The sequence below is a fragment of the Scardinius erythrophthalmus genome (genome assembly GCF_964197995.2).
Source record: "Scardinius erythrophthalmus genome assembly, chromosome: 10".
NCBI classification, from domain to species: Eukaryota; Metazoa; Chordata; class Actinopteri; order Cypriniformes; family Leuciscidae; genus Scardinius; species Scardinius erythrophthalmus.
In genome coordinates this window covers 43,474,778-43,490,148 of record NC_138230.1, presented here as the reverse complement: position 1 = coordinate 43,490,148, position 15,371 = coordinate 43,474,778, and the positions used below count along the sequence as shown (strand labels likewise).

The 15,371-nt window shown below is 39.9% G+C and overlaps 1 protein-coding gene across 2 annotated transcripts in view; it reads left to right on the top strand.

Annotated features, from left to right (window-relative positions):
* Positions 1-14,034, top strand: part of eif3hb (eukaryotic translation initiation factor 3, subunit H, b) — a 79,711-nt gene extending 65,677 nt beyond the window's left edge. For both annotated transcript variants that reach the window (XM_081376135.1, XM_081376136.1), the window contains 3 exons: positions 3,264-3,384; positions 7,303-7,435; positions 13,602-14,034. In XM_081376135.1, coding sequence (XP_081232261.1) covers positions 3,264-3,384; positions 7,303-7,435; positions 13,602-13,699 — 352 coding nt within the window. In that variant the 3' untranslated portion in view covers positions 13,700-14,034. The remainder of the gene's footprint in view (positions 1-3,263; positions 3,385-7,302; positions 7,436-13,601) is intronic.
* The last annotated feature ends 1,337 nt before the right edge of the window (positions 14,035-15,371 follow it).

Sequence of the window (15,371 nt, the reverse complement as noted above, 5' to 3'; positions counted from 1 at the left end):
CTGAGTTCACAAGTCTGATTCAAATGATCTGATTCTTCAGGCAATGATTCACTGAGTCCACAAGTCTGATTCAAACGATCCGATTCTTCAGTCATTGATTCACTGAGTTCACAAGTCTGATTCAAATGATCCGATTCTTCAGTCAATGATTCACTGAGTCCACAAGTCTGATTCAAATGATCCGATTCTTCAGTTAATGATTCACTGAGTTCACAAGTCTGATTCAAACGATCCGATTCTTCAGTCAATGATTCACTGAGTTCACAAGTCTGATTCAAATGATCCGATTCTTCAGGCAATGATTCACTGAGTCCACAAGTCTGATTCAAACGATCCGATTCTTCAGTCATTGATTCACTGAGTTCACAAGTCTGATTCAAATGATCCGATTCTTCAGTCAATGATTCACTGAGTCCACAAGTCTGATTCAAACAATCCGATTCTTCAGTCAATGATTCACTGAGTCCACAAGTCTGATTCAAATGATCCAATTCTTCAGTCAATGATTCACTGAGTTCACAAGTCTGATTCAAATGATCCAATTCTTCAGTCAATGATTCACTGAGTTCACAAGTCTGATTCAAACAATCCGATTCTTCAGTCAATGATTCACTGAGTCCACAAGTCTGATTCAAATGATCCAATTCTTCAGTCAATGATTCACTGAGTCCACAAGTCTGATTCAAATGATCCGATTCTTCAGTCAATGATTCACTGAGTTCACAAGTTTAATTCAAACGATCCGATTCTTCAGTCAATGATTCACTGAGTTCACAAGTCTGATTCAAATGATCCGATTCTTCAGGCAATGATTCACTGAGTCCACAAGTCTGATTCAAACGATCAGATTCTTCTGTCATTGATTCACTGAGTTCACAAGTCTGATTCAAATGATCCGATTCTTCAGTCAATGATTCACTGAGTCCACAAGTCTGATTCAAAAAATCCGATTCTTCAGTCAATGATTCACTGAGTCCACAAGTCTGATTCAAATGATCCGATTCTTCAGTCAATGATTCACTGAGTTTACAAGTCTGACTCAAAATGAGCCAAAACGGTCAGATATTTAATACGTTCTCATTTGCCCTCTTTTTACATTTACATTTACTTTTTTTTTTTTTTTTTTTTTTTGCTGTTATCTAATGCTCTCTAAAGTTAATTGGTAACTTTAATAATAACAGTTACATGTAATCTTCAGCAAATCTCAAAAATGAATATCCATTTTTTAAACTGTACATTATAACATTGTGATGCTTAAATTCAGTTTTAGCATTTTACTTTTTTTCTTGTTTTAGATTTACTTTATTTACACAAATTAGTATAGATGTTTAATGTCAGCCATTTGTTAGTTATTGGCCATAACTTGACATTTATCTTAGCTTATCATAAAGGATGTTGAAGTAGCAGCAATATGATAAAAGACACCAATGTTTGATTAATACGAGAATATTCCTCTGTTTAAAAAGTTTGAGGTCAGTAAAAAAAAAAAATAATAATAATAATATATATATATATATATATATATATATAATTTTTTTTAAAGTTATATTTATTATATTTTATTATATTTTTTAAAGTCTCTTCTGCTATTTATTTGTTAAAAATACAGTAATTTTCTTTTTTAGATATTATTACAATTTAAAACAATGATCAAAGCTGAATTTTCAGCATCATTACTCCAGTCTTCAGTGTCACATGATCCTTCAGAAATCACTCTAATATATGGATTTGATGCCCAAGAAACATTTCTGATTATTATCAATGTTGAAAACAGACATTATAAATGTCTTTATTACGACTTTTGCAAACCAGCTATAGCGAGTCCAATCTGGTTTTCTCTGGAGCCATGGAGAGATTTCTAGTGTTGTTTCACATGGACTTGTTCACATCAGTCATGTGTGTGTGTACATGTTCATGCATGATGAAGAGCTGCTCCTGGTTTGTCTGTACCCGCGGGATCTCACTTCCACACATCCGGAGCGTTTTTCCACAAGATTAATGGAACATGCTAGCGAGGCTAATTCGTTGTTAATTGGGTTTACCGAATCAGATAAACCGCTTTTGAAGACATTTGTTGGTCCTATGGGCTGCTGTCCTGCTATAAAATATGAATCTCACTCTACAGATACAGTGGGATCCGTTTTGCATATCACATGATACATGCAAAGGTTTTTTATGTATGCGGAAGTGGATGAATTATTAATGAGGAATCCATGCTATCAGCTTTTTTTTAATTCTGTGTTACTCTGTTGATGGTTAAGATGTGCTTTGATCATGTGACGCTCCCATAAGATTTTGATCTTTATGGTGTTGCCGAGATACTGGAAGAGTTTTACATTTCTGATCATTTATTCGTGAATTCGAGCATATTGAGTTTTCAATAACAATGTGCTTTGAGCGAATAAACAATATTAAATGAGCTTTGAATAAGCAATATTATTACCATAGAAATGCAATATAATAATTTGCTGAAATTATTCATTTTCCCAATCTGTATTTTTGTATTGTTTTCAGGTGAAATGTTATTCAAAACAAAATACGTTTTTTAGCAACATTGTATAAGATCTGAGTTTTGTCTGTCTAATTTTTTCAAACCAAATTTTGTGAGTTTTGTGCTTAAAACAAGGGGAAAATAGAAGTAAATTCATCATGTTTTAAGGATATTTACATACCTACAAAACATTTGAGGTTAGTAAGATTGGAATCACACTAATAAATGAAATATGTATATTAAAAAAAATGACAGGGTTTACAGGGTTCTTTATATATACATATTGTATGTTTATACAGATATATATATATATATATATATATATATATATATATATATATATATATATATATATATATATAATGTATGTATATATACTGTATATATATATATAGAGAAAATTAAGAAAATAAAATATATATTCAAATATTAAAATACAGAGTTATTTTTGATGAAGTATATTGTCAATAAAATAAATGCAACCATAAAATTCTAAAAAAACATCTAATTCTAAAACAAAATATGTCTTTGAGGTTTTGATTTTTTTCCTGTGTTTTTTTTTTTTATATATATATATATATATTTTTTATCATTTAATCATTTAGGGTGTTTGTAGCCTTGCTAAAACAAATCAGACAATAATATAAAGGTCATTTAATGGATGACCTGTGAATGTAAGTTTCCCCAATATAGCGTGTTAACCATAAAACAAATCTGTGTGTGTTCACTAAATAACATGCGCTCCATTCTTCACCTGGTTGTTCCTCTGCAGTTCTCATCTGGAGAAGAGCCTGCAGATGCTGATGGACCGCGTGGACGACATGAGTCAGGACATCATCAAGTACAACAACCACTGCAGGAGTCTGAGCAAACAGCAGCAGCAGAAACACCAGGTGACTTCCCATGATGCCTCAAATCAGACAAGTGTGCTAGTGCCTCCGAACGTGTGATTTTATCATGGTTTTATTCATCTTTTGAATTATCTTTTGTTTTGATATTTTTAGTTTTACTTAATATTGCTATTAGATTTAGGTATTTATTTCTGTTTTAGTTCGTTTTTATTTATTTCCAATTAATAATTTTAGTGATTCAACTTATTTCAGTTTATTGCCATGGCAACATTTCTAATTTCTAATGAAAAACAAGTCATAATTTACTCACCCTGGTTTTGTTCTAATGCTGTATGCCCTTCTTTCTTTTTCAGACCACAAAATGAGAATTTAAAAATGTCCGGTTACACTTTATTTTAAGGTGTCATTGTTACAGTGTAATTATATATTTAAGTAGTGAGTAATAGCAACTGCATGTACTTAGTACTTACTATAGGGTTAGGGTAGGATTAGGGTTTGGTTGAAGGTTGGTTGCATGTAATTATGTATAATTTACTGTTATTACTATGGTAAGTACATGTAACATATGTAACAGACACTTTAAAATAAAGTGTTACCAAATGTCCTGCTTAAAAAAGACACACAAGTTTCAGAAAATGATCTAATGCGACACGAGTCGTATATTCCAAGTGTTCTGGGTGGATACGACAGGGTTTGCTGAAAAACTAACTGGAATTAAATGTATTATTTAATGAAAATCCTCACATTCATGAGACTCTTAGTGTCGCAGTTCACTCCGACTCGCCCAGAAAAACACACAAGCTGCGAGAAATCAAGAATGATAAAAACGTGACGTGAAATACAACGCCCGTTCTCTTTCTTCACTGAGTTGAACATCTCTGGACTGGAACTCTGGTTGTCAGAATCACAGATTATTGAACTCGATAACTTCTTGTTACGACGAACACAACAGAGATATTCACCTCAGAGAAGAAGGTTCATGGATTGTATTTAGTTTCTGGTCGAGTCGGAGTGAAGTGCGACACTAACTGAGTCTCATGAACGCGCGCTCGAGCACAGAAGACCTCAGGATTTATGTTAAATAGCACATTCATTCCGGTTATGATTTTATTTACCAAACCCTATCGTATACACCCAGAACACTTGCAATATACGACTTGTGTCACATGGGATCATTCTGTAATACTTTTACTTTTAAAGCTTGATGTTGGTCACTATTCACTGCCATTATATCGATATTTTTGTAAAAATTCTCCTTTTGTGGTCCAAAAAAATGGCGTACGGCATTAGAACAACACCAGGGTGAGTAAATGAGGACTTAAATAGTTTTATTTTTAATAACCAATAATATCCCTGCTTTTAAGTAATGGGATTTTCACCAAGAAACAGGCTAAAGAAAGGGAACGGAGACATGTGACGCTGACACACACACACACACACACACTTTTAAATGCTTTGATGTGCTGCTTGGATGAGAGCTATCATAAGCATGTAAACGCTAGTTACTTTAATGGTAGCCTTGCTAGCGTGACGTCTGCTGCTGGGAAAACAGGTTGTCACCACAAAGATCACAATAAGGGGCTTACGCTGAACGAGCGGCTGATGAGGCTTGATGTCTCACTCTTGATGTTAGACTCTGAAAGATATAATTATATCACAGTCATAATTGATGAAACTGTGCAACTTGAAACCCAGGAATTATCTCTGAGGCTATAATCAAAGCTTTGTTACGAAAACACAGGGTTGCACTTTGGAGGCTCGTTTAGCAGTTTTAGCAATTAAAGATTTTACTCTTAAATCAGTGTTTATTTGTTAATGCACAGTATAGACAATATATGGGTGTTTCTAACTGTCAAGAAATATTTGGATCATATTTCACCCCAAAAGACAAGAATAGGAAATTAAATATTTGTAATATATTTATATTTATCTATTTATTTTTGTTGGAAAAAAGGAAAATAAGTGCAACATGCAGCGCAAATCTGTCATATAAACTTAAAGGTGGGGTGAAATGCTATTTCATGCATACTGAGTTTTTTACACTGGTAAAGAGTTGGATTCCCATGCTAAACATGGACAAAGTTTCAAAAACTAAGTTGTACGTTTGAAGGAGTATTTTTGTTCCAAAAATTCTCCTTCCGGTTTGTCACAAGTTTCGGAAAGTTTTTTTTCGAGTATGGCTCTGTCTTACGTAAGATAGAGCGGAATTTCCTTATACGGGTCCTAAGGGCACTTCTCCGGTAAGATCGCGGGCGCGCGCGCACTCGTAGACCAGAGCAAGAGAGCGAAAGCAGTTCGCCATCAAAGCGCCCTGCCCGGCTTTTGGGAAGTCAATGTCACCAAAGAAGTGTGTTTTTGGTTGCCAGGGCAAGACAACCCTGCACAGATTCCCAAAGAACCCGGCGATAAGGCACCAGTGGATGGAGTTTGTTTTCCTGAGCATAAACGGAGTTGTGTAAGACTGTTGTTCCCTGCATTTCGACGATGATTGTTTTATAAACAAAGCCCAGATCGACGGATTTGCAGATCGTCTAATGCTTAAGGATCGAGCAGTCACAATGATAAAGGTTCGCGGTCGTGCGTTGGAACGGTGAGTAAAACTGTTGAACAAATGTCTCTGTGTGTTGTTAGCTCGGCGGGTAAGCACAGCTAAGCTGAAATGAGCATTTCACCCCCCCTTTAATAAAGTGATAATGAGAACATTATAATTGTGTGTTTGGGACATGGCTTTTTATGTTGAGACTTTTGTTTTTGTAATCAGGCTCTCAAAAATTATACAAAAATTTGGATTTAGATTTATCGGCCAATATATCAGTTATCGGTTTTCAAATATAAAGAATTATCTTAAATATAAAGAATTATCTAGGTTATCGGTATCGGCCAAAATTTTAATACCGGTGCATCCCTAATTTAAATATAATCTTTAGACTTCTAGTGTGAAGTATGAGGTTCAGAGTTTTTGTTCATTTTCCAAAACAAGGGCTGTAAATTGTCCTGTTTAAGCGAGAGTGTCTGGGCTTTGAGCATCGTTCAGAAGCGGCCCGACTGACTCTATAAAGAAGAGATTTATTGAGTGACGGTGCATCAAGGTCTGTACGGGACGAGAGAGAGGAGACGGTAATGGCCTTGCTCTGATGCCCTGAACTTCATGATTGATGGAAGCACACGCGACCTCTCAAACTCCTCTGATACCGCAGTGACACAGCGATTCTCTCTTTATTTACTCATTTCTTTAATCGGATCTAATTCCCACTACTCAGCTGCTTTTAAATTTGTCATTGCCGTCTTTAAAGGGCTCATCGGATGCAAAATTCACTTTTAGATGGTGTTTGCATATAAATGTGTCTTTGCAGTGTGTGGACACAACCACAATACAATGAAAAAAAATCCATTCACTCCTTTTTTTAATCTTAAAAAAGTCTAAACATTCTCAAAAATCAAGCCGTTTGGATTTTCTGAGCACTATGATGTCATATTGCTCATGCTCCGCCCACGACCACTGACAGACTGTCCCGTATTAGCATATTCCCCTTGATTAGCATATTACCCGTATTAGCATATTCCCTGTATTAGCATATTCCCGTCCTCAGCCATTCGTATACTGTCTGCCAAGGCATCACTTTAGTGTCTTGTGTCGACACCCCCCATGGAAGAGATCCCTCATTATCATTTAAAGAGACATGCACCTCATTATCATTTAAAGAGACATGCACCTCATTATCATTTAAAGAGACATGCACCGAAACGGGTCGCTGTGAACAGAGCTGTTTTTTGGAGGAGGTGAAAGGGTGTTGTTTTACACAACCATTGAGTTATTTTAACCAAAGTATCTTACAAACTTTACATGAAGACCCTAAAGAATCATACCAACTTGTGGAAAATGGGCATCCGATGACCCCTTTAAAGGTTCCCCCTCAGGTTAAAGTTGAGAATAAAGGTTTGCTCTTCTTCATCCCTCAGTACGTTCAGCGACGCCAGCAGGAGAACACACAGAGACAGAGTCGAGGAGAACCTTCTCTTCCAGAGGAAGATCTAAGCAAGATGTTCAAGCCTCCTCAGCCTCCTCCACGCATGGACACGCTGCTCATCGCCAGTATGTGATCCTTCCTGAAACTCATACTTATATATATATATATATTTAAAAAAAATTGTATATTTGTGACCCTGGATCACAGAACCAGTCACGAGTCGTACGGGGATATCTGTGGCAATAGCCAACAATACATTGTACGGGTCAAGATTATCGATTTTTCTTTTATGCCAAAAATCATTAGGATATTAAGTAAAGATCATGTTCCATGAAGATATTTGGTGAATTTCCTACCATAAATATATAAAACATGTATTTCTGTGAGTGAATGCAGCACAATCGCCAACATAAATGCACAACTTTAAAGGAGATTTTCTCAATGTTTCTATTTTTTTGCACCCTCAGATTCCAGATTTACAATAGTTGTATATCAGCCAAATATTGTCCTATCATAACAAACCATACATCAATGGAAAGCTTATTTATTCTGCTTTCATAGCATGTATACATCTCAATTTAAAAAAATGACACATCATGGCCATATTCCAAAATGAGTGCATCTTGACCAAAAATGTATGCACCTCTTGATGGAAATAGATGTTGTGATGTTATTTCAGTGTGGTACTTTTTACCGCCATTATACAAATGATGAGCTCTGATACAGTAGGCATGTTACTTCTAATCTACTTGCATCAAATGCAAAACACATTTGCATTGTAAGGTTATTCAGCGCTGTGATGAACGTCTTTGACAGTTGAGTTGTGTTGACAGAGTTTAGCGATTCGGATTAGAGGGAAAAACTTCAGAATAACGTCTCTGAGTTCATTCATAATGTTCAACACAAGAGTTCACTGTGTACATCCGAGAACATGCGCACTTTGGACAGGGCGGTAATAATTAAGGTGATTAATCGCCTGTTTATCGTGATTAAAATCGGCGTACGTTTACTGCAATTAAGGCTATACGATCATGAGAGTAGTTTGATAGAAGTATTGCGCTAACATGAGAGTGTTTAATCGCGATATTGCCAAAAATCCCATTATAATCGCATTATGAGAATACACACTCATTGATTTACATTACAAGCACTCAGAATTTCATTTTACTTTTTTTGGCTCTGTAAATATCAGCATTTGCATTAAAGTGCATATTTTTGCTCAGTTTGACTTCTGGGTAAAATAGAGGTGTTTTATTTCTCCTTGAGTTTGAGCTCCATATTCTCAATATATCATATGAGCTCTAAAAGCCTGATATATTATATTAAATATGACACTTGACAAAAAACACTGTTAGTCTAAAGGTTCAATAAACTGTACCTTTAAAAAAAAATGTATATATATATATATATATATATATATATATATATATATATTCCTTACTATTATTTGCTATGTCAGGCTTCACAGGGTTAAGTTGAAGGATATAATGTTCATAAAGTGGATGATTTGCCAAATTATGTGAGACGTCCCAACACAGCGTTAACTTCTCCTCCACATTTCAACTCATTTGGATCTGAAAAGATTTGGACTCGTCCCTTTTCTCTCTCCTGTGGAGTTGAGATGGTGTGATTTATGAGGAACATTACAGAGGCCTTGCCAGAGATTGATTTAAAGCAATTGTTTGTAAGTTGTTATGGAGGGAGTATATTATAGATTAGAGAGTGATGTGTGTGTTGGACTTTATGTAGATGTTATGTAACTCTAGAGCTCTGCTGTTTCCCGTTCTCAATGTTCAGCCTTTGAAAAGGATTATGTGGGAAGTCTTATGAGAATTTCTTTGGGATGTTTGATGCAACGTGCCAATTTTGCACTTGAGTTAAATATACAACTTGAGGTAACGGCACTAATTGTCATGGGAAGTCAAAAAGGTGAAGCGAGGAATCAAGTGCAAAAGGAAATTTTTAATGAATATAAACAAAACAGACTGAAAACCAAAACTCCCTCGTGGGGGAAAAACAAGGCAGACAAAACCTCAAGACATAACACAGGGGGAAACAGAGACAACGATCCACCCAGACTGCAAACAAGAGGGAACTAATAAAGGGCAACTAATCAGGGGGAACAGGTGGGAGAACTCAAACAATAATCAGATGACAAGTAGGGCGGGGCTAACAATGACACAAACACATGGCACAACAAAACAGACACCCAAGTGCAGAACAAGACGGGACAGACATGTGACATAACCCCCTCCTAAAGGAGTGGCTTCCAGACACTCCACTAGAACGGGGGGGACAGACCAGGGCGGGACGGAGGGACAGGCCAGGGCGGGACGGGAGGGACAGAACAGGGCGGGGCTGGAGAAACCGACCAGGGCGGGACGGGAGGAACAGACCAGGGCGGGACGGGAGGGACAGAACAAGGCGGGGCTGGAGAAACCGACCAGGGCGGGACGGGAGGGACAGAACAGGGCGGAACGGAAGACACAAACAGTCCATCAGGCGGCCAGGGCGGAGACTTCCCCTCGGGTGGCCAGTGCGGAGACTTTCCCTCGGGCGACCAGGGTGGAGAAGACCCCTCGGGCGGCCACGGTGGTGAAGAGCCCTCGGGCGGCCACGGCGGTGAAGACCCCTCGGGCGGCCAGGGCGGTGAAGACCCCTCGGGCGGCCAGGGCGGTGAAGACCCCTCGGGTGGCCACGGCGGTGAAGACCCCTCGGGCGGCCACGGCGGTGAAGACCCCTCGGGTGGCCACGGCGGTGAAGACCCCTCGGGCGGCCACGGCGGTGAAGACCCCTCGGGCGGCCAGGGCGGTGAAAACCCCTCGGGCGGCCAGGGCGGAGAAGACCCCTCGGGCGGCCAAGGCGGTGAAGACCCCTCGGGTGGCCAGGGCGGTGAAGACCCCTCGGGTGGCCAGGGCGCAGGAACTGGAACCAACACCACCGGCTCAGGCACTGGAACAAACACCACCGGCTCAGGCACTGGGACTGGCACCACCGGCTCAGGCCCTGGAACTGGCACCACCGGCTCAGGCACTGGAATAGGCACCACCGGCTCAGGCACTGGAACAGACACTGGAACAGACACTGGAACAGACACAGGAACAGACACTGGAACAGACACTGGAACAGACACTGGAACAGACACTGGCTCCTGTTCAGGAACAGACACTGGCCCCGGCTCAGGGACCGACACGGCCTCCGGCTCAGGGACCGACACGGGCTCCGGCTCAGGGACCGACACGGGCTCCGGCTCAGGAACCGACACGGGCTCCGGCTCAGGGACCGACACGGGCTCCGGCTCAGGGACAGACACGGGCTCCGGCTCAGGGACAGACACGGGCTCCGGCTCAGGGACAGACACGGGCTCCGGCTCAGGGACAGACACGGGCTCCGGCTCAGGGACAGACACGGGCTCCGACTCAAGGACAGACACGGGCTCCGGGACATACACTGGCTCCGACTCAGGAACAGGAACGGACATCACCGGCTCAGGAACAGACACCACCGGCTCAGGAACAGACACCACCGGCTCAAGTGTGTGTGTAGCCCACACACACCACATGGCTGTGGCCATAATGGCCAGTGTCGCGGTCACTGAGGGCTCAGGCTCAGGAACAGACACGGGCTCCGACTCAGGGACAGACACGGGATCCGGGACATACACTGGCTCTGGCTCAGGAACAGACACTGGCTCCGACTCAGGAACAGGAACAGACATTACCGGCTCAGGAACAGACACCACCGGCTCAGACACAGGCTCGACGGCAGCCATCTTGTCCGAAGACCCAGTCTTGGTAGTGACCTTCTTGTCCGAAGACACAGGCTCGACAGGCGTAACGTGAACAGGTTCAGTGGTGGCCATCTTGTCCGAAGACATAGGCTTGGCAGACGTGACGGGAACACTCTCGGCGGCGGCCATCTTGTCCGAAGACACAGGCTCGACAGGCGTAACGTGAACAGGTTCAGTGGTGGCCATCTTGTCCGAAGACATAGGCTTGGCAGACGTGACGAGAACACTCTCGGCGGCGGCCATCTTGTCCGAAGACACAGGCTCGACAGGCGTAACGTGAACAGGTTCAACGGTGACCATCTTGTCCGAAGACACAGGCTCAGCAGATGTGACGGGAACACCCTCGGCGGCGGCCATCCTGTCCGAAGACACCGGCTCGGCAGACTTGACATGAATAGTCTCTGACTGGGCAGACGTGACTGGAACAGTCTCTGACTGGGCAGACGTGACGTGAACAGTCTCTGGCTGCTCCGCAACGGAATCCTCCGGGACATTGGGGAGGCCGGAGTTCCTCCTCCTCCTCCGCCGTCTTCGATGGTGAGGTGCCGGTTCAGGTCTGGACGGAGTTAATGGTGGATGGAACTCTGGGCTGGGCAGCAGCGATGCATTCTCTGGGCTGGGCAGCGGCGATGCATTCTCTGGGCTGGGCAGCGGCGATGCATTCTCTGGGCTGGGCAGCGGCGATGCATTCTCTGGGCTGGGCAGCGGCGATGCATTCTCTGGGCTGGGCAGCGGCGATGCATTCTCTGGGCTGGGCAGCGGCGATGCACTCTCTGGGCTGGGCAGCGGCGATGCATTCTCTGGGCTGGGCAGCGGCGATGCATTCTCTGGGCTGGGCAGCGGCGATGCATTCTCTGGGCTGGGCAGCGGCGATGCCTTCTCTGGGCTGGGCAGCGGGGATGCAGGCGGGTCCCATGTATCCCACCGAGCACGATGGTGGAGATACTTAGCGAAACCCGGGAAATCTAAAATCTCCAGCCCCTTCATCTCCCACTGAGGCAAGGGAACATCCAAACAAAGATTTAATATGTCTTTAAGGACTACATCCCCAAGCCCGAGTCCCTCTGCTGCCGCGCTGAATCTCTGGGCGAATTCCTTTACCCTGGTCCCCTGCTGCCGGAGGGAAACCAGACTGCTGAGTCCCATGATTCGCTCCAGGTGAGGGCAGGAATCCCTTTGCTGACTCCTCATCTTGGTGGATCGTTCTGTCATGGGAAGTCAAAAAGGTGAAGCGAGGAATCAAGTGCAAAAGGAAATTTTTAATGAATATAAACAAAACAGACTGAAAACCAAAACTCCCTCGTGGGGGAAAAACAAGGCAGACAAAACCTCAAGACATAACACAGGGGGAAACAGAGACAAAGATCCACCCAGACTGCAAACAAGAGGGAACTAATAAAGGGCAACTAATCAGGGGGAACAGGTGGGAGAACTCAAACAATAATCAGATGACAAGTAGGGCGGGGCTAACAATGACACAAACACATGGCACAACAAAACAGACACCCAAGTGCAGAACAAGACGGGACAGACATGTGACACTAATCACAAATACCCGTTCAAATAAGAGCATTTTAAAAGTGATGCATTTTATTTTATTTTATTTTATTTTATTTTATTTTATTTTATTTTATTTTATTTTATTTTATTATTGTCTGTATTATTATCTGTATTACAATATGTACACTAATAATATTAAATCATAATGTGGATAGTATTAAATAATTAAATATTGATATTATTAAATATAATATTGTATATACAATATTGTAATACTGAATATATAATACTGAACATAATGTAATAAAGAACATTTGTTTAATTCACTGATTGTATAGTATATACAGATGTATTATCTGTGTAATAATATGTACAGTGATAATAGTGTTAAATATAATTTGAAATATATAAATTTAACAATAATAATATAACAACAAATTTATAGGTAACAAAAATAATATACCAATACATTGATATATATGTGAAATTGAACGAATTAATACTTGAAAAACATATTTAACTTTATTTTCATTTATTATCATTGTATTATATGGGTAACACTTTACAATAAGGTTAATTTGTTAATGTATTAACTAACATGAACTAACAATGAGCAATACATTTGTTACAGTATTTATTAATATTTGTTAATGTTAGTTAATAAAAATCCAGTTGTTCATTGTTTGTTCATGTTAGTTCACAGCGCATTAACAAATGTTAACAAATATAAATATATCATATTGCAAAGTGTTACTGAAAATAATAAAACTTGTAAACATTTATCATGAAGATCAGAAGAGATGATGGCAACATGTAAGAGTATTTGTTTGCGTGAATGAAATGAGGAGAGCGTCTCGTCTTTAAACTCCTCAGCCAATCACAGTCGAGTTCAGCCGCATATCATTAACAGAGTCTCTTCACAACAGCCCAGTCTGCCTCACTTTCTCTTTCTTCTTCAACTCCCTCAAGATTTATTCCTCGTCTCTTTTCTTCTCACTCAGGTCAGATCAACACGTACTGCCAGACCATTAAAGAGTTCACGTCTCAGAACCTGGGGAAGCTGTTCATGGCTGAAGCTCTTCAAGGCCCGAGCTCTTAGACTCGTCCCTTCCCTTTACAGTACTTTTCCTCATTTTAATACATTCAAGTTTTTATTTCCACATTACCAGACCAAAACCCAAGTATAAGCTTTAATAGGTCAGGTTATTTTATTTAAGCATGTACAGTGAAAGAGCATGATATGTGTATCAGCACGGACCAAACTGTGAACCGATGTATCTGTCAATCATGTGTGAAAAGAAATTTGGTAATAAATTGGATCGTGTCCAGTTTGTGTCTTGAAGTTCTCATTATGTGTCTCTCGATCTAGTGCTGAATTTATCTATATTAGAAAATATCTATAAAGATATGCTTGTATGAATAAATATCTTATGAAGAAATTTTCTTATCTTTATTTTTTAATATTATATAAAAAGTTATAGTTAATATACACACTGTAGCGAAATCACTGGAGGAAAGATGTCGAGAACCCAAATGCAATTTAATTATCAAACATAAAACAAATACAAAACAAAAGCATGACCAGGCATGGGGAAACTCTAAACTAAAACAGGAACACAAACCAAGACTAGAAAACAAGAAACCGGATCTGGGACATAGAACATGCAATACTAGAACAAAGACACAGGGCAAACATGAGGGCATACATACACAAGACTAACGACAACACAAGCGACACCTGTGAACAATAATCAGACCATTAACCAATGACAAGACACATGGCAGGATCACATGACAAACAGGGAATCACATGACAAGACGAGAACCAAGAACAAGAAACAAAACCCGAACGTGACACACAAATATCCATACATGCAATAAATATGTTTTCTTATTTCTCTTTTCTCTTAAACATCTTTTCTGCAAGTGGTATTTAAACTGTATTGTATTTTACACTATTTCTGCTCAATTTTCAGGGCCTTTAAAAACTCTTAAATTCAGTTTGATCAAATTTAAGGCCATAAAAAGTTTTACTGTAAATACTCTAAGAAAAAGTCGGTAACACTAAACAATTTCATTCATGAAATGAGAATGAACAATACTTCTACCGCATTAATTCATCTTAGTTCATGTTAATTTCACATTATTAAAATCAAATATTGTATTTGTTAACATTTGTCTTCATAAGGCGATGATTCACTGAAATAAATGTGAGCAATGCGCGTTTCAAAGTCAAAACACAACACTGTTGCTCCTTCGAAAGACTCGTTTAAAGGCTAATGTGAGTTTGATATATTTTTTCAAAACCTGTAAAGTTTAAATCATGTTTTTTTTACAGTCATTTGTGATTCAGCATGTTACCTTGCCCTTCTCATACATACGATATACACTACCGGTCAAAAGCTTTGGATCGGTAAGATTTTTAATGTTTTTAAAAGAAGTCTCTTCTGCTCACCAAGGCTGCATTTATTTGATTAAAAATACAAACAAAAACAGTGATATTGTGAAATATTATTACTATGTAAATCAGCTGTTTTCTATGTGAATATACAGTAAAGTGTTATTTATTCCTGTGATCAAAGCTGAATGTTCAGCATCATTACTCCAGTCTTCAGTGTCACATGATCCTTCAGAAATCACTCTAACATGAGGATTTGATGATCAAGAAACATTTATGATTATTATCAATGTTGAAAACAGTTTTTTACATTTTTATTTCATGATGCTATGATGGATAGAAAGTTCAAAAGAACAGCATTATCTGAAATCTA